This window comes from Clinocottus analis, unplaced genomic scaffold, assembly GCF_023055335.1.
Source record: "Clinocottus analis isolate CAN_PGR_092001 unplaced genomic scaffold, fCliAna1.0.p SCAF_17, whole genome shotgun sequence".
NCBI lineage: Eukaryota > Metazoa > Chordata > Actinopteri > Perciformes > Cottidae > Clinocottus > Clinocottus analis.
In genome coordinates this window covers 12,559,129-12,584,230 of record NW_027175898.1, presented here as the reverse complement: position 1 = coordinate 12,584,230, position 25,102 = coordinate 12,559,129, and the positions used below count along the sequence as shown (strand labels likewise).

The 25,102-nt window shown below is 43.9% G+C and overlaps 2 protein-coding genes across 4 annotated transcripts in view; both read right to left on the bottom strand.

Moving 5' to 3' along the window:
• The window catches only part of atrn (attractin), a 128,316-nt gene extending 107,332 nt beyond the window's left edge, over nt 1–20,984 (bottom strand). For all 3 annotated transcript variants that reach the window (XM_068579800.1, XM_068579801.1, XM_068579802.1), the window contains exons 1-7: nt 20,502–20,984; nt 11,223–11,306; nt 8,656–8,769; nt 8,311–8,439; nt 5,049–5,245; nt 2,504–2,672; nt 509–599 (exon numbers count right to left, since the gene is read on the bottom strand). In XM_068579800.1, the coding sequence (XP_068435901.1) occupies nt 509–599; nt 2,504–2,672; nt 5,049–5,245; nt 8,311–8,439; nt 8,656–8,769; nt 11,223–11,306; nt 20,502–20,743 (1,026 nt within the window). In that variant the 5' untranslated portion in view covers nt 20,744–20,984. The remainder of the gene's footprint in view (nt 1–508; nt 600–2,503; nt 2,673–5,048; nt 5,246–8,310; nt 8,440–8,655; nt 8,770–11,222; nt 11,307–20,501) is intronic.
• A 1,005-nt stretch (nt 20,985–21,989) lies between these two features.
• The window catches only part of eif2ak3 (eukaryotic translation initiation factor 2-alpha kinase 3), a 30,552-nt gene continuing 27,439 nt past the window's right edge, over nt 21,990–25,102 (bottom strand). The window contains exon 18 of the mRNA XM_068580477.1: nt 21,990–24,877. Within this exon, the coding sequence (XP_068436578.1) occupies nt 24,695–24,877 (183 nt within the window). The 3' untranslated portion in view covers nt 21,990–24,694. The remainder of the gene's footprint in view (nt 24,878–25,102) is intronic.

The window sequence follows — 25,102 nt, the reverse complement described above, 5'->3', positions numbered from 1 at the left end:
AACGCCGCTCTTATCTGTTACGTATCAGCACTGATTTGATTCCAGATGTGTCTTTTTAAACCCGCATTGACTTCCAAGACACGCGCCTCCGCCGTGATGCAATTTGCACGTTGCAAACACTCAAACAGGTCTCTCGTTGAACCGCCAGAGCTGACGGACTGTGTCTCCCTGTGAATCCTCCTCTCCGCAATTTATTATTCCATCAGCGGCTCCTAACAGCCTTTCTGTCTGAGAGGGAACGGCTTCACCACTTCACTGCAGCATCTCAGACGCCGGAGAGTTAAACAGAATATTAGTTCCAGACGACAGACGGACAACTACTGAAAGCAGAAAATAAAAAGGACGAGGAAGTTATTAATGTTTCTGCCGGGGCCTCTGTTTAATGGAGTCGTGCACTGTTCTTCTGCAGCCCCATTCATTTCACTCAGAGATGAGCAATATTAATGAGCAGTGTTGAGTCATTATTGTCTTCATGGATATGCTTTACTCCCTCCCTTCCTCCACATACCTCATGAAGAGCCAGTGAGTGGCCGTATCGCGGCGTGACGGTGTGGACGGAGGGGTCAAGGGTCAGCCAGCTCTTGCTGCTGAGGTTATACCTACAAAAAGAAAAGAGGAAGGTGAGAGGACGATGAGTGAGCAGCTTTTGGAAGCTCCTCATGTCCTGAAGTAGTCTGTGCTCAATCACTTTTGACGTGTCGAAATAAATAAACTGTTCAGCCAAGATTTGAATGTGACAAAAAAAGAAAAAGAAAAAAATACTATAATATACTATAGGTACCTCAAAATTACAAGAGTACTTAATTACTATACTTAGTGACATTCTACCAAAGCTAAAACGAGAGCACAAAGTTCTTCATAGACCAAGCCTCCTGATTGTCCTCTCAAAGTGAACCAGATTGATGCATTTAACTTTAAAATGGGAAACATTATCCTCTCGGTGGTGCATTCCCCGGACCCAACCCGAGGTCCTTCACACCAAGTGTCACAAAACTCTGTGGGCAACACTGTGTTCAGATGCCAACTCTTTGTCATCTCTGAACGTCGGCTGGTGCAGCGTTAATGGTTTTCACTTATCTTCTTTAACCAAAGTGTCGTCCGACAAAGACTGTGGTAAACAAAACAACAATAGAGATTAATGGCCTCGATGTGTGACCCCTGCTAAACCGACCAAACGCCACTCATCACGAGCCTTCATTGTGTTTCTTACCTTGAGGTTGGAGGTACAGTTTTGTTTTCACACACAGTGAGGGAGCATAACATAACACTGCAGGAGAACGACGCTGCTGTCTAATCCAACTGTGGCAAGATGACAAACACAAGACGTTGTGCTGAGTTGGCAGAATGCCCCTATATAATCTCATACGACAGACCCGGAGCAGGAACAATAAGGGACTTGGCTCGTCTGCAACCCATAAAAAAACACAAAATATGAGCCAGAGCCAACGGGGTGGAGGGTGATCTTCCTGGGTGGAGTTCAGGGTGAAGAGCATCAGCCCATCCTGTAATCTTATGCTATTTAATTACATCCTTCGGGCTGTGCACGACACAGAGCTGCCTGTGTTCTTCTCCTTGTTGATTTTCAACAGACAGACAGCGTCAGGAAGAAGCCGCAGGACTCCCCGACAGCCCAGCGTTACTTTAGCAGTCGGAGTGCAATTAAGCCCCGCCCACACCGGAAGAGAAGAAACGAATCAGCGCTCTCCGTTGACTTTGAATTGCGTGAAGGTGGCTCATTGTCACCTTTCGTCCGTTTGCAAACGAAAGAAGAACGCAACACCAGCGGGGTAAAGGACCATAACTAAAAGGTCATTGAAGGGGCAGCTCATTGGTTGAGCGGGTTGTTTTCCAATCAGTTCGATTCCAATGGGCAAGACACTCAAAAAAACCCATGTGAATTAGTTTAGCGCCTCGCATGGCATTTTGAGTTGTCGGAGGACTAGAAAAGGTGCCAATACAAGTGCATCTATCCTAGAAGCTGCAGGACTTAAAAACAGCAGAAAAGAATGGAAAAGCATTTGGTCTAAATATCCATTTTAGGGTGGAATGGATAAATTGGAAAGCTGTGCAGTATTATGCGTGCAAGTGCCTCGGCCAACTACAGTAGCTTGCTCATCACTAAATCGATGAAGGGACAAGTAAACCATCGACTGCCCCCCTAGGTGGCGTATACCGTGCTAAAATAACCCATTGAGAGGCTGGACTCTCATGTTTACAGCGAGCTGCAGGCCTTTTGTTGCCCTTTCAGCCCTTTGTCGCATATGTTGGCGGCGGTTGGTTTGCCCTCCGGTGCCTGTGGCTTTCAGAGTACAACGCGTTACTATAAACGGGCATGCGAGTTGAAAATATTTACATACTTGCAACAGAGATGCTGTTTTTCAACAGCACATGCCCTCCAGTCGCATCGCAACAGTAGATCTTGTGTCTTGCCGCTGCGGCCATAAGTCAAAAACAATTAAATAAATAAATGTGTGGATGCCCACAGGGGCCAGAGAACACTTACGCTTTGACCATGTGATAGTCGGAGGAGTTGAAGACGTAGCCTCCGATGACCCACATGAGGCCCTGGTCCACCACGGCCTTGTGGGAAGCCCTCGCCAGCCCGGCCTCGGTGTACTCCTCCCGGCTCCAGAAGGACGAGTTGGCCGGCACTGAGACGAGGCAGTCTGGACCTGAAGAGGGAGGGAAAGCTCAGTTAGCACTCCACGGGGGATTCAAGGAGGCAGGAAGCTTAGTTCATTTATAGGTTTCCTTATTTTGTTGCACTTATAAATGATAAAACACGATAAAAGCCTCGGCTTTTTAAGGAAACATAAACAGACGCCGTTAAAAGAGATTAAATACCAACATAAAGAATCAGCATAAAAACTAGAAAAAAATGTGATGAGGATTAAACTCCATCAGTTCGCTTTAATGTCCTGCAGCCAGGAAGAGGGTTTTAAAAACTCTGGGATATCTGCTTACCATGTATTAGGACAAAAAAAAAAAAAAAAAAAGCAGACGACGACACAATTAATTATTGATTGCTCTTGAATTATGGAAGTGCGGGGTGAAAGGAAAGGGCAGGGAGTGTAATGAAGCATTTTAAACCCTTTAGATAACTGATTATGCAGGTGTGGCATTATTTAGCATCCTGACATTTTTGTTTTTAAATGCCAGATTAAACAATGTGTAAAGACAAAGAGGTTACAGGAATCATGAGTGTGTTTGGACATTCCTTCAGCAAACAATAAACTACCATGGCGGGACCGATGTGAGAGGAATGACTCTTTTAAAGACGGATGGCCCTGGCAGAGCTGCCTTTCCCTGTTACAGGACGAGAACAATGGCGGCAGCATGGACCGGAATCCCTTCTCAATGAAGCGGGAAAAGATTGTTGGCAAACAAGTCGGCTCAAAAAAAAAGAAAAGAAGTCTGCCTGGGATAAAACATTTACCAACTACTGCTATCACTCCATCTAACAGCAGAAACAGGATGTAAACTGCAGGGGGACTTCGTCATTGATCATGTTAAAAACAATGCAAAAGTGGCCACGAGACGGGAGAGGAAGCGTCGGAGCATTCAAGGTCCCTGAACCCATTCTCCTTTTCATTGTTTCCCCCCCCCCCGGTGGCTAATATTCCTCCACTACCTTGACGCGAAAACCAAATTACCGTTGCAACTTTGTGGCGTTTCCCCATAAATAAAACAAATGCAGGCTTTGCTTCCCTTAAAGATGTAATTTGTTGAGGGGCACCCATCTGTGAAAGAGAGATTAAATGCAAGGCTGGCATGACTAAACAGGCATCTGTCTGCTTTTGCACTGGTTGGTGCAGAAAATGAGTTCATTTGGGAGCTGGCAGCGCAGAGTACACTAAGTGTGCTATTCCTCGGCTAACACACCATGACAGGGTAATAAAGGCTAAAGAAAACACCAGTCTGCCTCTCAGCTCCCTCAGCGTTGGTAATTAGATCGTGAAACACACCGAGCTGCTGATATAACTGCAGTTAAATTAAGCCGTCGTCTCTGCGCGTTCGGAGTGGCTCAGCGGAGCCGTTTAAGAACTAATAAAGCCATTAGAAAGCACATATGGTCCGATTTAAAAAGGGATACAGTGGTGTCTGGTCATCACCACATGAAATAAGATTCAACTAAAAAGATCAGGGAGCTGAACCTGCAAGAAGTCCATCTGAGGTGCACCAGGTTACAGCAGATGGACGTTTTGGGGTCTAAAAACTAATAGTGGAGGCTTAAAGTAGACGAGGAATCACCGGATAAACCGGCAAAATTTGGACGGATGAAGTTGGTCACACACTCTAAACCTTCATTCTTGGGCTTGTTTGAATGGAGATTTTTAAATAATACAATTACTAAATTATAATTAAATAGTTGAGGATGTTTTCCATAATGGAAAAGTTGAGGATTTTTCTAATAAAAAAACATTCATGGGGGAAACATATCTGATCCTTGCAAACTCAACGTTGTGGTTTTTTTTAGGTATTCTTAACGTTTTTACGGCGATTGATGGTTTCACATAAAAGCATTTCCTGTCAGTCATGAAAATAAGGGCCCTATGAATTTAAATAGGTCTTCTACACAGGGATCAGCCTAAACACCATCCATCCCTTCTGAACGTAGAGTTGAGTCATCAGCAGAAGCCAAACTCCTTCATTAAAACCGCTCTCAATTATACATTTCTTACCTAATGAGCAGTGTCCCGCTACACTTTCAGCCAGTCTACGTGGGCGGCACACTGGGCGCAGATTACCTCACTTACATAGTGGCGTGATAACCGCACTGAATTGGCGTTTCGTTTTTAGCTCAGTCCTGAAAGCGCCATACCTGCTCTGAAAGAGAAAATAGGCCAGAAGGCACACTGTTTCCATGAATATCCTGCGTTCACAGTAGGTTTAATACGGTTCAGTACGGTTCATTCTGCACAGAGAACTCAGACCCAGTAAGGTGCTTCGTGAGGAGCGGGCTTGCTGAAGTCAACCTGATGACATGATGGTTATTCAAACCAGCGCCTAATGAGGTGACGTGATGCCGCCGCGGTGCCCGGGCCCACCTTGCCATCCGGCCTTGCAGACGCAGGTCTTGCCCTGGCAGCGACCTCTGTCGGGGGCGCCGCAGTCGGCCATGCAGTAAGGGACGTCGCAGGCTCCACCCTTCCAGTTGCTCTCGCAGTCGCAGTACACCGAACCGGTGGCGTTCCTCACGCGACACTCCCCGCGGCCCGAGCAGTTGTTGGGACATGTGTTCACCCTGGGAGGGAGGGAAGACAAGGAGGGAGGGAAGGGAGGGAGGGAGAGCGGGTGAGAAACTAGGATTCCTGAAATACAGACTACGAATAAAACATCAGGGACTTGTTTCAACAACCGAGTTAAATCTGCTTTCGTGCAAAAAAAGAAAGAAAAAAAATCATAGGCTGTCTTCAGGCTCCAGACACATCATGAAAAATTAACTTTTTCCAGAGGTGCGTCTGGGTATCTGGAGTAACTACCAACGCACAAACTGTGTAATAAGACAACCCAGCCAGTCCTATTGTGGGCTGCAGGCTGGGCTTTTTCTTAAAGAGACAGGCGCTAAAATGGAGTGTTTCAGACTGAGGATGAATACAGGTATATTCAGACAGGAGGAGAAACAATTGTGTTTTTGTAATTTTACATTTGAGCATTTAAACATGTTCTCGTAAAAACCCGAAAATGAGCATGAAGTGTCCCCTTTAAATTTACAGCGTGCAACATTTCCCCTTCAGACAGCAGGAGCCACTGTTATCGGCATCGTCCTCCCTTATTAGTCTGTCAAGGCGCTGCCGCAACACTTGTCAATCATTTTAGATTAAAAAAAGTGCAACAAATTCACCCTAAAACTAAATCAATAAAAAGAATGAGCGCTCATGCGTAGCCCAATGTTGACTGTACCCATGTTCAATATCCCATTGTACAAATGTGAAACAGGTTTTGACTAGAAAAGAGACAAAAACATTACATTTTTTAATATACAGCTACTTAAACTTCACAAAGAGTCTCACATTATCGAAGACTGATATCAATCGTGGGTTGAAGTCACGTGAACTAAAGTGATAAACCTTTAGAAACGTGTCACAAATATATTTATTTATCCATCATATTCCATTTTTTTAAGAGCTCTGTAATTTGCTAAAAAAGTCTGACAACATATTGAGTGAGCGTTCACAGAGGCGGCACAGCGTCTGCAGGATCGATGCAAAATAAACTGCATGTTATCGTGGACGAGGGAACACGATGCGGCTCACTGATGTGTTTTTAATCGTTTTTGGACAACAGTGGAGCTTTATTGTCCAGAGAAAGAAGATGTATCTCTCTGGAAATAGTGTCCCTGATTTACGAAGCAAAAAAACAAAAAGGAAATCCATGAAAGCAGGCGGGTGAGCTGTTTGGGAGCGAGACAGTCGACACAAAAGGACCCCTCCTCATTCTTTCATGTTTCTTCGGCGGCTTCGTGGTTTGATGTTTCGGCTCTTCCACCTCCCGAGACACCAAAGACCGCGGGCCCCCAGGGGGCACTTTGCTTTCATCCGACTCTGTGTTTCTCAGCCCAACTTTAATCCCATCGTCATGGTGACGGTACCAATGAGCGAGGGATACAAAAAAAAAATCCTTAGTGTAAATTGTGTCCTTTGCAGATGTTTCGAATGGACGAGCTTCAACATACTTTTCTGCAACCGGCTCATTTCCAGTCAGTCCCAAAACATGAATATTTGGCAGATTTAAGGAACAAGACTACATTTTTTTGTCATTAGTGTGGGTAGATAGTTGCACAAACATGGGATGTAACACATCTTCTGTGTAAATTCCATTATATTGTTCTTGCTAACAGATCCCTAGAAGGTGTTTATTGCCAAAAAGAAGTCCCAACTGGTCGATGAGAAGCTGACGTCAGATGCAGACGAATGTTAATGAACACCTCACGGGAGAAGACATCATGCAGGAAAAACACAAAACATGGGTGGAGGGAAGCTGCACTTCTGGCGTGAGTTTTAGCTCTTATTTCTGGGTTTAAAAAACAAAGCAAATGTGGCCTGAAACAGGAGGGAAAAGCTCAATCTCAACCTCAAATGGATGTGAAGAATATATGAATACGTTGATATGATGTTCTGGATGTTTAAGTTTCAATTTTTCCTCTTGAGTATTTGTGTCAGACAATCTTTAGAAATACGAGTGGAGATTTTATAAATTTAATAACCAAACTTTCTGACAAAGTGATTTCTATAAAATTATTTAAAAAAATGTATGAATTCAGTGGCACTTGAATGCAGACGGATCCCAACAACACACCAGTGGCTTTGAAAGGTGCATTTATTTTATCCACAAAATTATAATAATTACTCATCGCCAACACAATTTAGCATCAGATTTTCACTTTCCCGACGGCTCTTGAACGAATCAAGTGGTTCAAACAGTTTGGTTTCACCAAAATCACTTTATTCTGCATGTAAAGAAACCGTTTGCACCAACTTCATCCTGTGGAAAAGATTAAAGTTTTCTCTCCTCAGCTGAAGCAGAAAGCCATGATTGACTTTAAGTCACAAAAACTGTCACCGGTCAGTCAAGTGAAACGCGTGGAGCCGGCATTTTGTTCCAAAAGTGGTATCACTTCAAAAGAAAAAGACTAAATTCAACTTGCAGATAATATTGTGGTCTCTCTTTTGCTTCCACGTGGGATTCATGTCAGCGTCCCTCAAACGTACCAAACACAACACGTCGCCGTGTGGCAGACTGGCAGATGACGTTGTGGTGATGCAACACGTGGCAAGTGGACGGCAGCAGCCCGGAGTGATCCTGTCACCAAAAGGCCGTCGACCGGCGCTAACGGGCTGAATCACGCAGCTTTGCATGCGTCACCGTGTCCCAAGGAAGAGCGAGGAGGGAGTTCCTTCAGCTGATGAAATCTCGACAGAAAGGACTTGAGCGGCGGGTTCTCGTCTCGGAGCTCAGTATGGAAGCACGTGTCGTTTAGCCGGTACTTTTATCCATCGACTGACTCCATTCTGAATGCATGCGTGGACCCTGAAGGTCTGGCAGCGGCACGCGCTCAGCTGCAGCGGATTATGAGCCATTTGATACGTGGAAGCTGCTGTTCCAGCTAAGATTTCAAAATGAAGGACATGGCTGAGAATAAAAGTCAAGGACCGAGCTGGAGGAGTTGACTTTATGAAAGATGCTTTGATTATATTCTCGAAATGTTTTACACTCATTCTTTTTGAAATGGGGAGATAAAAACCGGAACATTCTCAATGGGAGACCTTGGCTCTTTTTTATAAAACAAGAAAAATGCGTTTCTCTCACCGGTAGGAAATGTTGAAGCCCGTCAGGTTGTAGGCGGCGTCGCTGAAGAAGTGCAGCAGGGCGAAGCCGGAGTGAGACACCACCTCGGGAACCGTCTCATTCCCATAACTCTCGGGAACAATCAGACCACTGCAATTAAAAAGGTGGAATTTAACACATAACCATCGTTTACATAAATATATTTTACCACTAAAATGCACATATGAAGGGCTGGCTTGTGTGTAAGAGCATTAGATAGTTCAGTAATGGTTTGGACTCTGCAATTGTTGAGCAAAAAAGTAGAGGCGGATTTCCTCGTCAGGGAATCTGAACACAAGAGGGTCAGCCGTCCTCCAACGGACGCACCTGAAGGCAGCGAGGAGCGGAGCGTAGATGGAGTCTCCGTCGTACACGTACAGGTGGTCCCAGCTGCATTCAGTGGCAAAGTGGTTGAACCGCAGTCGGAGTATTGTGTTCGGCCTGAGAAACACACACACACACACACACACACACACACACACACACACACACACACACACACACACACACACACACACACACACACACGTCCGTCTGGATCATTTAATTGTAACCACTCAAACAGTGGTATCAGAAGTTACCAAAATAAGATCAAATATCAGTAATTTCCCACATTGGATTAATATATCTGGAAATAAAGTCATATTGTTTTGTTCAATTGTTTTAATTGAATTCACAGACATTGGGACAAAACATAAAACAGTCACACTGATGTAATCCTCCCCTCTAAAGTAATAACATTATAACATTACATCTGAGAGATGCTGGACCAGATATCTCTGTAGATATGGTAAATATCAGAGTTACTGCACATCCGCATTCCTTAAGGATGAATCCCTAACTGAATGGCTTTTTACATCCTTCCAGCAAAGAGAGATCAAGCTTCATCCAGAAATGAATATATTTGTTTATTTAATGAATACAAAGACACTTGTGTTGCTTTGACAGCATTTACCATCCAACAATGAGCACCTAACCTCTGCTCTGTAGTGTTGCAGAACATATTTTCTCAACACATTTCCATTTGTGCGAATATCAATATTTATTATTCAAATCCAGTTTCTCGGTGAAAGCTTGTCATCTCACCAACCTCAAGGTCACTTGTTAAGATCTCTAGTTACTGTTTCACGAGCTGACGAATGGAACACACGCTTTTACGACACAAGCAGAATAAATGTGATTGTAATAGTGTCGCAGGTGGATTATTAACAGTTGATAAGATAGAAAACTTTACGAGCATTTGTCTGGTGGCGCTTTTCTCCCAAGTGTCTTCCACGTTTACATAAATCAAAAAAGGGGGGGGAGCAAATATATCATTTCATTTTTCTTCTGTGTCGTGGGTGGCAAATGTAACAGCTGTACCGCAGAGTAACTCTCAGCTGTTACATCTGACAACGAAGCTGCAGCGTGTCACAGATGTAGTGCGATTCAGCACAGTTGTCCCTGTGCAACATGAACAAACTAACAGTCCTTTAAAGTTCAAGCCGTCTCTGCTCTAAATGTGGTTAATATCACAAAAATGAAATGATTCAAACGAGACGAGGGAGGAACACAAAGGCCCGTTCAGCGTATCCACGATGGGAGAGAGGGAGGGGGGGGGGGCAAGATGTAGACGCAATGTTATGAATGGTCACATTTTTCCTCCTCAAAATTGAATTTACTCGAGTGAAAAAGCGGCTCTTTTTCCTCCGTTAGCAGACGGGGTAAAACGGGGGAACGCCAGCAGCCCCGAGGTTCGATTAGCGGAGAAGGCTTGTGACCAGTAAATGATGAATCAGGAGCACCAGGAGTGGCTGAAGACGACAAAGAAACTCCTATTCCAAAAATCGAGCAATTACATCCAAGGTCCCTAAGAGCGTGGCATCTTTGTCATCCCCCGCCGCCTTTGGGTGGACCCACTACAGACGACGGCTTAACGCCGGAGAGAGCGCTTGTCATTCCGGTGCGCGTGTCACTGCGATAACCTCGTGTTAAAATACAAGCGGAGGGGCTCAAGACTGCATGTTAACGTGCCATTAGTGTGTAGTGAAAACGCTGAACGACGGGGCGGCCCGGTGATGAGGAGAAGCCGCGCGGGAACAGGGAGGTCAGAAGTCCTAAAACCTTTTCACGTCAACGCGTCCCGTCGAAGGGAAACATGAGCGTGACCCTCTCGCGAGCCCCGACAAAGTCACTCCCGTTCGATCCTTCCCGAATGAGACGGTTGGCCGAATGCCTGAAAATGCAAATGTAATCAAAGGGTTTATGGTTCGGATGAGGCGGCCGATTCAGACTCATCGCTCTGAATCGATACTCCGTGACGCGGTTCTGCTGAGCGAGACGAAGAGAAGGAGTATCGAGTTCCTCGCGGTTGCTTTGCCGCTTTATTTTCATCCATCACCTTCTGGAAACTGTAAAGTCCTCGTGCTGGATGGGATCTCGCCGAAGGACTGCAGCGCCGACTGTGTAAATAAGCATTACGAGCATCCCCCCCTTTGGAAATATTGACTCGCAGCCTCGGCTTTCACGATCCACCTCTCTCGGCCGCCTCGCGGTTTTTAGGAATCGCTCCGTGTTTTTTTCCTTAAAGGCAGGAGCTGACTTGATGGATGAAATCAATAAGAAGATCGGTTTCCTGCGGCGTTTCTGCGTCTTCGTTCTGGCTATGTCATTAGCGGCAAAGATGTTTGTCTGCCTCTGAAAAAGCATTTGAAAAAATCTATTTTTGGGATATTTTTGGATATGAAACACTGTGTGATGTGCAGTGTTTCATGTTGTCTGACACTAATTTCATTACAGACTACTGATTTGAGCGGTTTAGGTTTTCTGATCTGATTAACTGATTCCAGAAAGTCTTTATGAATAGCAGCACATGTGTTGCCAAGTCCCGGTGTTGGATGGGCACGTCTACTTACTGCCCCTCGATCAGCCAGGTGCACTTGGTTTTGTACTTGTAGTTCCCTGGACCGTCGGTCAGGTGACCAGAGGGCCCCGTCAATCTGAAGGAAAAGAAGAGGAGAGAAATTCAAGGTTACAAAAAGGAAGATCTGATTTGTTATATTCAACAAAAATAAAAAGCTGCGATTATGGAAAGTGTGTCCCGTCCAGGTGTGTGTGTGTGATGTGCAGGTGTGAAGGGAAACAACTGATGGCACCAAGAGGCGTACAGCGTTTAGGCAAGAATGTGCAACAAGTTGAGCAGAGAACAGTGAGCATCGGTCACACTCAAAAGCAGGATCCAAATCAAGAAAAGGAAGCCAAGTGGCTCCAAATGGGATTCACCACGATAACAGGAATGCAGGTTGTTGTTGTTTTTACAATTCAAACAGTTCAATCTCAAAAGAATTTCATGCAAAATAACTCGCTGAAGCAATTTATTTATAGTTCAATAATAAATTAGTTCTAAACTGTGCTATACCGATTATTTGACATGACCCAAAGCTTTAAAACACTGAATAAAAATATTTAGGTTGCACATTTTCTGGAGCAACACAGTAGAAATGAATGACACAACGTTGTTACACAAGAGCCAGTCAGCAGAGCGAGCAGGTAAACACTAACCTCTGCCACTTTATTATTTGGTTGATGCAGCTTGGCGGCTGAGCCAGCAGGCCGGCTACGAGGCGGAGAGAATGATTAAAAACCTCACAGCAAATTATTACCAGAGGCGAAGCGCCGCGACGGGCAAACAGGCTAATGGTATAGCAACGGCAGCCGGCCCGCTCGACTCCAGCTTGATGACGCAGCAGCGAGCGGAGAGGAACCGAATCACACAGGGGACACTTTGCTGCCAGAGATTGTATCATGGCTGATGTCGGTCTCAGGGTGCGATGATTCCACTGAGACTGACAGACACACACAGACACACACACACAGACACAATCTTGTTCCAAAACAGTCTCTAAGCACCACTTCAGGGTGAAGTCTGCAGAGAACACACACTTCTCCTGTTCAGCTGCGGGAGCCGGTTAAAGATCTCAACCCAAAGACACACTTTAAACAAGACACGTCTATAAAAGAGCTGTTTTTGTCTCGACTTTCGAATGTGGATGAATTCATGAGTTAAATTTGTGTGATTCTTTCACAACTTCAGCGTGAAACTGATACATAATGGAGATAGTGGAGATCCCTGGTGTGTATTGCATAACAAGGTTTTTTTCCTTTTTTTTCTTTGTTTGCATCCAGGCAACAAGTGTGCTGCAACGTGTTGTTGAAAACTTTCGCCTGCAACAAAGGCTGCAGAGGTGCAGGCCAACAGCCCCAGCTGTGTGGGTGGGGACGGCTCAAGGTCCAAAGCCGAGGGTGTTGTTAAGATAAGACAACTTAAAAAGGCCGGGCGCGCGTCTCCACATCACAACAATGCTCCTCTGCACTGGGCGAGCTTGAAGTCAGTGCATCAGCAACATTGAGAAATGAACAAACAAATACAAAGAACTAGATAGATAGACCTCGTTCCAGGAGTTGTGTCTTTGCTTTGCTGGATAACGCTGGCTCGCCGTTTGTGTTGCAAGAGAGTAGTTCCACGCAGCTCGTGGCAGGTCTCAGCGGCTAGCTAAGGAGTACATTACCGCTGTAATTACAGATCGCCCGGTGCTCATGCAGCCGGGACCTTCGGGGCATCTCTGCTCTCCCAGCTCGCAGACAAACAGTGTCCTCGGAGGGCGAGAGGCTCCAGACTCACCTGGACCCAAAAACACCGCCGCTCTCAACCCCTGAACTCAAACTGCTGTATGTTTAGAGCTTTCTTAGTAGTAGTAGTAGTAGTAGTAGTAGTAGCAGCAGCAGCAGCAGCAGCAGCAGCACAGCCTGCTCAGTACTACTACGACGACTGGGGTACAAATATCCCTCTAGCATCCAGAAATAGTCATGTATGAAACTAGAGTTGATGTATTTATCAGTAGTGAGCAACACAAAAAAGGGCCAGTTCACCCAAATCCCACGCATATAGACTCAAGAAAGGGTGTAGTTATTGATAAACTAACAACAAATGGGAACGCAAATAGACTAACAGTTGTATTTATTTTTTTAACTCTTGCATAATAATCTTCTGCTGCTGCCCAAATGCAATGTATTTGTCTTTGTATTGCTCAAAGTCTTGAGTTAAAGATTACAGAGCAATGTCACTTCCTAGAAACTCTGTACTTTACCCTGAAAATGGTTGACAAAGAGCTCTGTGGATTATTCTCATTATTAAAGTAACATGCACATGTTTACTGGAGAGACAAGTTGCCGTTGAATGTTATAATAAAATACAATAAGGAAGGAAGAATACTAAAGAGGACGTTTCAAAGCAGAAGCCTCAGCACCTGTTGACGTGTTGATATAAAGTATGCGTTGTGGACATATTCGACCATCAGGCAGTAAAAGAACTACGCCCTTCATGTTTTATTACGATAAAGCATAAAAAGTGGGGTCGTGCACCGAACTCTGTACTTTTATGTATCGTCTGACTTCAATACAGAATACAGAGCACAAATTCAAATGCTGCGACATTTTGGAGAAGGTTGGAGGGACGAGTTTGGGAGTTTGGGAGGAGGAGTTATATTTTGTATTCTAAATAGAGAAAATGTTCTTACAAAATGTTCTAAATGAATGTTGACATTAAGACAGTTATTAGTTAGTTATTACACTGAAAAAAGGTACCTCAATTTACTTGACATTTGGCAATGTCATTTATCAATAATCTATTGATCATTTAAAGCTTTAATAGACAACTTTTCTGCAATACAGCTTCATTTTAGAGTTGTAAATTAAATGTGATGCATGTTGTAACCAGACAGTTGCCTTTTTATTTTTATAATATTCCTTATTGATGAGAATGCACAATATGACATACAAGGATCAAAGAATTATTTTCTTTTTTTTCGTAATTTTGTGGCCATTTCCAAACTCTCTTCTTCGAGGACCTCCCAACATTTGAGACCATGTTATTCCACAGTATAATTAATAAAAACTACTATACTTGGAAGAGTCAGTGATGGGATTTGTAGTTAAGTTACATATAAAAACATATATATATAACCAACCATTTCTTTGATTACATCCTGCTTTACCTTAAAATATTCCAGCTGTCACGTTAAACAGAAGATATCAAAAAGGTATTCTGATGAAGAAGAAGCAAGCAGGTGATCACACTTCCTGCATCAACGGTGACATCCCAACAACGTTCTCATGCAAACAGCGTCCTGCAGCGGAGCCACGCCGAGCGCTCTGCAAATGGCAAAGTGGCGCAGCACGAGAGCCGAGCAAACACGATCCGTCCTTCAGGAGGCGACACCCGGCTCCGATCGGTGGCCCAGACCGGAAGGCACGCTCAGACGGAGAGAGTAAATGTCACAAAAGGTGAAAGGGTTTTCCCTTCAGACCGCCTGGAGAGATGTAGGAGAGCTTTCCGATGAGCTTTTATCGTCATGTTTTACCCCCAAAACAGTAGGGGATTTCATTTGGTAAGTTCACATAATCTTGCGTATGTTAGCAGAAATAAGCGTTCAGTATTATTCACACAATCTCTACCAGGATACAGTTTTGTTTTGCATTTTACGACCCAGGCCCATCAGGAGTCGCTTGTGGGGAGCTCCGGGTCGAGTGCGGTAAACAATGAATGCTCTCAAACAACCCGGGCCACCAGATGCCGTTAGGAATAAAAATGCCATCCTCCTCTTGTTAATGTAAAACATTTAGGAGACGCAGGACGATTTAAAGTTACCCGGCAGCAGCCGCGGAGGAGAACACTGAACCCAACGTGGCTGGCAACAAATCTACTAAAGCTGCGAGCCCAAAACATGCACAAGCAGCGATAAGTCAGTTCTATTGTCTAATAAATATTTAATAAATAATGGGCAAGTGGCTATTTTCCAAGTGACTGTGCTGCTTTTGTGCCTTAGTGTTTTTGCTTGAGTTACAGTTGCACTTTGAAAAGAGCTTTTTTGTTCCCTCTTTCTTTTGTAATGTACTGAAAATTAATCGTTTTATCAGCCTTAAAATGCATCCCATCCCCACCGAGACTCTGCAGGTTCACCCCATCCACACAAACTAAATCCCGTCTTTTCATGTTCCACATCACAGACATGCCGAGTTTATTGATGCCAAAAGATTTGTGTTGACTTGATGTGAAAGCTCCCTGGGACCTCATCCATCCATGCAGTACCTGCATGTAAAACTTCCCAAACTGGCACCGGCGAGCTAAAAAAACAGAATGAACCAGTGGGCACCGCAGCGGGGGACATTAGTCTCTGCAGAGGGCCGGCCGCTCAACGGGGCCTTTAGAGCAAAGTCAGGCTTCAGAGAGCTTTCAGAGACCGCCTGAGGGCGGATGGGGAGCAATATGCAGACGACACACAAGAGACGACAAACAAAAGGAGCCGCAAGAGCAGAGAGCTGTGAAACTGAAAATACCAAAAAAAAGTCACTCGCCGGTCAGGACGAATGCGTCGGCAGTGCATCTGAGGAAAGGTATCGGTAGAGATGCCACACGCCGTCCAGGATTTGTCATCACGGATCAGTCGAACAATTGGATTATTATTAGTTGACAGGAAATTCCACTCGGTGGAGGAAAACAGATTGAGAACTGAGGCAATGCGTTGGCAAAAGGCGGGAAAGAAGAACACTGCTAGCTAGCGAGGATGCAAATATATCTATTAATATATAAATTAAAATATATTTTTAAAAAAGGTTAGAAGCAGAAGATGCAGTAGTGCCTGGATGAGGGACACCAGTGCAAATACATCATCCCTCATTTAGATGCTGGATCCAGTCGCTTCAAAAGAATGAATATCAATGTATATGGAATTAAAGATGAGCAGGGATCGTAGTTAGTAGGCAAAGAGTTACTCCACGACGGCATTCGAAATTTGAGGGCCACGACACGGCCATGCATTAGAAAGCTTGCTAAGAGGCGGGGATGACATTCATTCATTCATTCGCCACCCCGCCCCACTGCAAATTAAGAGCTTGTTCATAACTGCTGTCCTTTGAAAAACAAATTAGATTCATCAAAAGGATCCACGCCGTAACAAATCAAAAAGTACAGTCGCGTGTTTATAGGACTCTTTGGTCCAATGAATATAAAGCTGGCCTTTGTGGCCAAAATCTAATATCATTTATAGATCAGCCTCACGGCAACAATCATCAGTATTACAAGCAACATTTACGGCGAACTGAGAATCCTCACTGGAGGGCAGACGCAAACGAGATGACAGTGGTGCATTCTGTGAAAGTAAACCAGATAAAAGGAACTTTTCCCATATAGAGAAGCTATTACAGTTTGGGGGAGTTTCCGAGAATAAACAACAAAAGTCAACTCTGATTCGAAAGAAACGGTGATTATTTTTTCCAGACAGATTTACCATAGAATGAAAACATGGTGGATTTCTGCTGTTCACCAAAACATTTGTACCTCTTGACGACACGTATAGTTTTGATTATAATGCGTTTAGATTTTGAGAAATCACGCCTCTACCCCAGGTCTATGCAACTTCATCCGGGAGGCGCAAAGCATAAAACATGACTTTAAGGGGATCCCCATTAAGGCGCTGGCCGTGAGCTGCAATGTGCCCCGTTTAAATCCAGGCGGGGAGCTTTGCAGCATGCTGTTCTCCACACATTCCCAGCCAACTTTCTAATAAAAGGCCTAAAAAACTAAAATTGTAGATTCGGTTCAGCAGTGGGACCGATTTTTTGACGTGTGACTGTGCATGTATTTGTCATCTTGCCACCTACATATTTATCAAGAAATAATTTGTTTTATTTAGTGGTATTAATTCCTGAGTTACACACTTTGCTGCACCGAACCACAAGTTCAATATATCCTCAGATGAAAAAGAAAATCTGATGCTTATGCCATTGAAAACAACAACAAAACCCACTCGCCTGTTTTTGTCCCCCCACTCCATGTTGATTTTGGCCCTCGCGGCTGTGGCCGCGTTTCCATCTTGGCGGGACCCTGCCACAGAAGGCTGCTTTTTACCAGCATTCAGCCAGCCTTGTATGGCAGCATTGTCTGTATGCTAAACACGGCCTCAGAAACACAGGCTCTCCCCGAGAAAAAAACCCATCGTCCCTTTGACCGCGCTGACAAAACAACGCGGTCCTGAATCCAGGCAAGTCTGGCGTTGCAGAAAGCATAAAGTTTACCTTGACATATAAATGATGACGGGGTGAGGTGACTGCAGCGTCGCTGATAATGCTGTGCAGTGTGTCACAGGAGAGCCGAGGCTTTAGCCTCTAAACATTACACTGTGATGTCGGTGGCCTGCTGTGTTATTAGTGAAGTTCAGGCTCAGACGAACAGCACCACAAAACTCTCCGCTACCCTTTTGTTTTCTACAGAAGAGTTTTATAATAGAAACAGACGACTACATGCGGCTTCTCTAAAAGCAGTAGGAAGAGAAGACAAACTTTAACAGGCCACAAACCCAAATTTCAACTTTAATAATCCCCACAGAGACTTTCATCCTCATTCAACTAACTCGAGCGTTAAGGGCTTAGTGTCTTGGTCCGTAAGAGTAGCAGGAGTAACGGTTACAGATAGAGACAGAGTGTTTCCATTATCAGCTAATTGGGTCTTTTGTTTTTTTGTTGCATTTAGAAGTTTACCATCGTTTTTCACAGCCCAGGTTGATTCTGAATAGCTTTTTTTTTTGTTGTACGACACCTGACGTCTGATCAGCTGTCTATGAAAAACAGATATTCAGTTCGCAGTGATGCAAAACAAAGCAACACATCCTCACATTTGAGAAGAAGCTGAAACCAGAAGGATTCCATGAAAGTAAAAAAAAAATTAAAAAAATATTTTTGGGGGATTTATTAAATCAACATTAAAGAAACCAACGAAGCTATATTTGTTAAATGACCAAATAAAATAATAATATCGAGCCTTGTGTTTCGAACTCTTCTCCATTGAAAAGTCGCTCGCAGCACAAGCTCCGTCACTTAATCTAGAGAGAAAGTCACCGAGTCAGGCGCCTGTCAGGCCTCTAAATCCCCAAAATTATCAGCACGAACGTAAACAACAAACAGAGCTATTGTTGATAAGTTTCTGGAGCGCAACAATATTCAATTTTAAATTGTTTTATGACACATTTAGCCTTTAACAAACTTTGTAGAAGGACATATTGTGATTCCGATCAAATTTTGATTAATTCTGCAGAATTAATAACTTCAAAAATTCCTAAAATACAGTAACTAACCTTTAGCCAGTCCTGTATTTCCAAAGCATTTTTAAAAAATCTGTGCATCTTTACATTAGTGTTAGACAAATTTACATTTACACACACAGCAATTACAGTACACAGCAATTAATGGTTCAGCTTCTTGCTCAAAGGCACTTGAAGAAGTTGGAATATATCCACTAACACTGCAAATAATGACCAAACCGCTCTCCAACCAGCTCAACAGCCTGAGCACAATTTTGACAATTGCATAAGATAAAAAAAGTGTCAAACATTTGTAGTTTTCAGCTCGTCCAATGTGCAGCAGCTGGTGGCCACAGTGATGGACTTTGTCAATTAATACCTAAATGCAACAGGCTCCAAGGTTATTAAGCACAACGGAGACGAGCTAATTCATCCAGAGGGCACTCAACGCCGTCGTTCTGCTAATGTGCAAATAGTTCCGGCTTCCCTTTCTTTGACGATGAGCGTTTAGAGGGTGCATAACACTGCAGGCCTCACTACTGCAGACCTACCAGCTCTCTGCTTTACGACCTGCCAGACCGGCAATAAGCTGAGACAGCATGACAGAGAATATCAAATTCATAAAAATAAAAAAAAGAGGACCAACGATCAGGATCTCCGATAAAAAAGAAAAAAAAGAAGAAGTAAGATTGAGCCGAGGCCTGGCAATCCGGCACACCCTGATGGACACATTTTAGCTCGCTCATCACAATGCTGGAACTAAATCAGCTTGCTTGCAAATAAAAAAAAAGAAAGAGCAAAAAAGGCAAGGAGAAGTATAGTATTCCTATTTGAGTTTGACTCAACCAAGGAATTGGAAAAATCGGGAAAAAAGTATTTTTTTCTATTAAATGCTTGCGTGTGTCATCTAGAAGAGTATAGAGTCCTGTATAAACTGACCAACAGTGCAATTCAATATATTTTGTATTGCCCAAAATCACAAATTTGCCTCAGAGGGCTTTACAATCTGTACACACAGGACTCTCACATCAGAACAGGAAAAACTCTCCTTTAAAAAGGGGAGAAAAATGAAGGACCCTGAGGGAGAGCAACAAAGGAGGGATCCTTCTATCAGGACGGACAGATGAGCAATAGATGAACATCAGAACAGAGTTACAACACATTCGATGGACACGACGGACATTGTCCCTGACTTTTGTCTAAACGACGCGCTGTCCTCACCAGCACGTCCAATAGAAACTCCAGTAACGTGAAGCAACACTTTAATGGGAGAACGAGATGGTCCGACTGTTCCCATCGAGTGTGTGACACCTTTCGTATTGCACACTGAGACCAGCATCGAAGAGCACAAAGTGACATGCAGTGTGTCACAGTGTCTAAATAAAAAGGTGAGGGCCTGCACAGGAAGCAAATAGGTGTGTTCCCACCTGGAAATAAACACATGGCTGGGTTGCATGAAAGCATGAAAAAATAAAAAAGGATTTTGAGTGCATGAATTCCCAAATGATAAATGATTATTCAATTAGTCAATTGATGGAAATGTTGATCCTTTAAATGAACACCTTTAGGTTTAAAGCTGCTGTAAATCCATCAGATGAAAGATTATCTTGGCCTCTTAGATATTGTACATGGGAATACATCCCTCACTTTTTAATCACAATGAAAAACATTCAACAAAAAAAGTGTATGAATACAGACAAACTGCCAGCAGCATTAGCACCTTTACATTTAGCGATGTGATGTGTCCAAAAATGGGTTGATGCCACTTGGTTTGGTGATTAAAAGACACTGAAGAGCCACTTATATCTCATCACGTGCACCAAAATGACAATTACACTATTTAGCATGTATAAAATACTAAGTTTGAAGCAGAGGACCTGTGGTAGAAGTGGTAGTAGTCGTAGTAGCAGCAATAGTAGTAGTAGTAGTACCGGGTCTTTCTGCGCCTCAGGTGTGCATTGCTCGGTATCTCGTCACTAACGTCCACAAAGCGAACACGTAGACAACAAACACGCGACCCGTCTGAAGCGATAAAGCGGCTCTTTATTCTGTTCACTGTACCTGAATCTCCCTCCGCAGTGCTGGCATTGGTCCCCGACCCAGCCGGGGAAGCACACACAGTTGCCGGTGGCGGCGTTGCACTGCCCGTTCATGCAGGGCTTGTCGCACTCCTTCGCCTCTGTGACGCCGGGCAGCCCGGAGAGCAGCCCGGCGACCGAGAGCAAGAGCGCGGTCGTCAGCATCAGCAGGCTACGGCCGCGGCCCCCGGTGCCGGAGCAGGCCCGCCGCGTCGCCCCGTACATTTCTCCTCACCGAAAAGATGGCTGCTTTAAGGCAAAAGCGCTCCGCCGCCGCTGCGCTGCTTCGGGGGCAGACGGCAGCTCGTTGAGCCCGGTTGCGTTTGTGGTTTACGTTTTAACGGGCGTCAGGTGCGGGTTCTCCCCCCCTGCGGCCGTTACGGTTAAAGTGTCTGCGTTGAGGCTCTCCTTCGCTGGTGACTTGGTTTACATCTTTCCTGTGGTTCCGTTTCCCAGCGTCGCACCGAGCCGCATATTGACATCCAGAAGTGACGTGATAGCAACGGAAATGCGCAACCGGCGGGGGCGGGGCGAGAGGGACATTTAAACTTTTATTTTGAAAACAGAGCAGAGGCCCCGCCCTTTACACGCGCGTTTGTTAGCTTCTTTTCAATCATACTTTTGTCACAAATTACGTCTTTTGTCGGTTATTATGCGGTTATTTTTGTATCTAGTAGTCAATATTAAATAGCTAAGTGTATAAGCTATAAACTGAAGCTCTTTTATATATATAATATTAATATATAATATTTTTAATAAAAAGTTGTATTTAAGTTTTAAGTTGCATTAGTATTTACATGCACTGACACCACACGTTATTTATTTTAGCATTCACTAAAGTCGTTTTTATTTTAGAGCTTTCAATCAAACCTTCTTAGGATCATCTTCAGTGAGAAAATTAGAAGTTAGCAACTTTATCAATAAGCTGCCAATTTAATTATGACTGAGCCAACTCCATCCCCTGATGGAGTTGGCTCAGTCAGGGTGTCAGAGATGTGGTTGAATATTATTGTGAAGGAATAACTTAAACACCTGTGCGAGTGAGCAGAGCCTTCGATAAGTGTATTTACAAATATAGAAAGGTATGTTTTCCTGCACTCGATTTACCTGAATGTGCCTTACTATAAATCATTTCATGTGTATGAACTTCTACATTATAGGGTCGTAAAATGTTTTTTGGGATTGTACGTGTCTTTGTAGTAATATTAAAATATAATCCCTCCCAGGTTTAGTAGAGTATTGCTGGTTATTGAACTACCGCTTGTGCGATGTACAAAAACAGTTTGACATGAATACGTTACACATACAGCAGTTTTCATTCGCAACAAACCAGTGTAAATTATTCACAGGACTGATGTTCAGATTTTTTTATGTGATTATTATGTGATTGTTTAACTAATTAGGAAGTTAGAATGATCAAACTGCCCAACATCGACCCACAGACTGCACACCAAGGACACAAAACTGTACAAACTTTATAGAACGGTTTATTAAATTTAGACTTGTAAGAAGTCATCATATTCCAACGCGCTCCATCGCAGGAAGCGCATTCATAATAACACCAACCCCAAACGGATTGATCACGGCTTCAGAACATAAATAAAGCAAATAAACATATTTACAATTCACCATGGAGAAGAGAATTGGGTTTGTGCACAAAAACAGGCAACTACATATCCAGACAGAAACGGACAAGGAGTCGAGTTTGATTATTCAATTCAACTGTCCTCCGGAAAAGACGCCTGGACGGTAGGTGTGAAAGGAGGATGAACACAATTCAACAAAAGCATGAAAAACCGACAGTGTAATCACATTTTCTTGGTTCCGAGTGAAAAGAAGAAAATCTCTAGATCCTCATATAATACACTATCGTCAATAATTTTAAGTTTTAATTGTAGGAGCTGACAAGCTATTTACTAGTGTAGGTAATTTAAGTTGTTAATCCTCCACAAAGACATCTTCAGATTACAATTCTCTAAGAAATTGACCAGTTTTGTGGGGGAGACGGATTTATCCTGGATCCATTATTGAATTCCTGAGAAAAATCAAACATTAATTCTACAAAAGGGTGGTACATTGTCAGCGCCGGCAGTACCCACATACCATTGTTCACAAAGAAACTTTTGTCTGAATTTGCAGCGCACGTTTACTTTTCACATTCCCCCCCTCCGACTTGAGGATATGCCATTTATGGAACTACTTTCTTATTCGTGGTGGACGTTCAGTCTGTTTTGAACTCTGAGGACAGAACGTATCCTTTTACAAGAAGAACGAGGACAGATGAACAAGCATTAGTTTGACTTCTTGTATCAAACGCAATCAAGACTCTACAGTAATAAAAAAAAAAACTGCAGAGTAATAATAAAAAAAAACTGTGCTTATTAAAAAATAAAAAAAAAGATGATAAGATAAGAAGATCCTTAGAAAAGTACAATCATTGAAAGCACATTACAATTAGCACTGTGTGTGTGAAGTTATAAACAGGTCATGTGACTCTCCCCAGCACTTCTTATGTACATTAAACAATGCTTTTGTGGATCACATGACCAACATCAGGTCCAAGTCCCCCCAGTAGACGATGCAGAGGGGATAAAACAGTATTGTCTCTCTTGACTAAATGCTATTTCTCCTCGTCGTGGGAGGGCTGCACACCTCTAGTGTTTGTCGCGCTTCACCGAGAACACCAGCTGGACGGGGTCGGAGCCCACGGTGGCGCCGTTCCCGGAAAAATTGTGAGGTGAGTTTTTTAGTTACAGAAAAGTACACTTTACTGACTTTCTAATGGCACTCTGGTCCTGCAGGCTTGAAGCAGGGCAAAACCCCCTCGGTGCCCCGCACGTGTGAAGACAAACACTGAGAATAATTTTCCAACAGCGAGAAGAAGAGGTTACCACCATCGTCACACTGTAACATTCAGCTATCTGTTAATGGCAGAGATCGTCCCTTCTTCGTCTCCCCCACCCCGGCAGTATATCACACTATCTTACAGTTGCCTCATGGAAAAAAGCCATTTACAAGCAACGGCGTGTTACAATATGTACAGGATTGATCAACATATCTTCTGAATTCATTAACAAAGAAGAAACAAAAAGATATAAACAGATTTCTTTTCCCTTTCATTTATATACACAGACCAAAGAGGAGGTGTTGGGGAGAAAAAATGATTGAGCACCTCAGAGTCATTGTGTAAATTTACAAACTGCGTCCAAGTACTGGCTTTAAGATAAAGTCACGCACCCCCTTAAGTTCCCAATTAGGTACATGCAACAACAACAAAAAACGACAGGAGCCAGCGGCTCCGCAATCATTCGGAGGCCCGGGGGCCACTTTCTAAAGGCAAATTATATCGGATGATCCGGATTCATAAACTCTTCTCTACGCAATACATCACCTTCTCTCATTAAGAAAAAATCCAAAATTAACGTAAAAAAAGAGGTCTTTTTTTGGTCTCCTAAATCAGGCATATTGGGTGTCAGAACACCGGATAGTGCTCGTACCAGTGATCAGTACTGGTCGCCGGTTGATAGGATGATCAAGCATCAAAGGCCCCTTTGGAGTGTCCTCTTGGTTTTTGATACCTGAGGTGTAGCGTGGGTGAGTGAACACTGGCTGAATGTTGGGAGCAAGCAGCGCGTTGTGACTGGGCCGGCGTCAAATCATATGTTAAGCAGTATCTCAGCATGTCTGTCAAGCGCCTCGAGGGTACCAGAGGATCGACTCAGCCATGTCGGGGTGAAACACGGCAAAAATCTGTTAGTCATAATGTCCTTTGGATGATTGCTGAGCACACACTGCCCATCTGGTACTCGGAGGCATTTAAAAACAACCACTAAGAATTAGTTTGCTACTGCCGCCAGAGCGGAGAGCTGGTCGTGAACGTTGCAGAACAGCTGTTGCTTTTAAAATATTCTTTCACTTGCAAGTGTGAATAAAATCGGGGAACGTGGGCATGATGGTGTGCGAATATGTAACCAAGGAGAGTAACTGTGGAGGACTTTGTCTCGCTGCTCTGAAGCCACGCAGATAAATTCCTGCACCGTTTGTCGTTCTTGAGTGTTCTTTTTAAAAGTCTGAGGCAGTGTGTGATGGCACAGGGGGCTGAGGTGTTTCTCTCGGGCTGCAGACCAGCAGGAGGTGGATGGGTGAGGGGGTTATATTTTTACGTCACAGGGACTTTCAGTTAGTTGATGTCTGGCGTGAGGGGCGGCCCATGGATGAGGCGCTGTATGTGCGGGAGCGCTGCCTCACGGCCATTCGCCAAGGCAGCTCTAGCTCCTGGAAGAGGGGGGTCCCCGTGATCTCGGCCGCCTCGGGACGCTCGCCGGGGCTCCACGACAGCATGCTGCGCACCATGCTCAGCTACACACAAAGAGGAAACAATGGTGTCACGCGACAGGGATGCCAACGCTAATAATGTCAATGGAATAATACAGAATAACATTCTGACAAACGCACACACAAGCACACACACACACACACACACACACACCTTAAAATAGACTTGTACACAGCGAGTAAAGAGGGAAGCTCGGATAACAGGGCAAGGGTATTTCCAGTGTTGGAGAATCACAGATTATGCTTTGG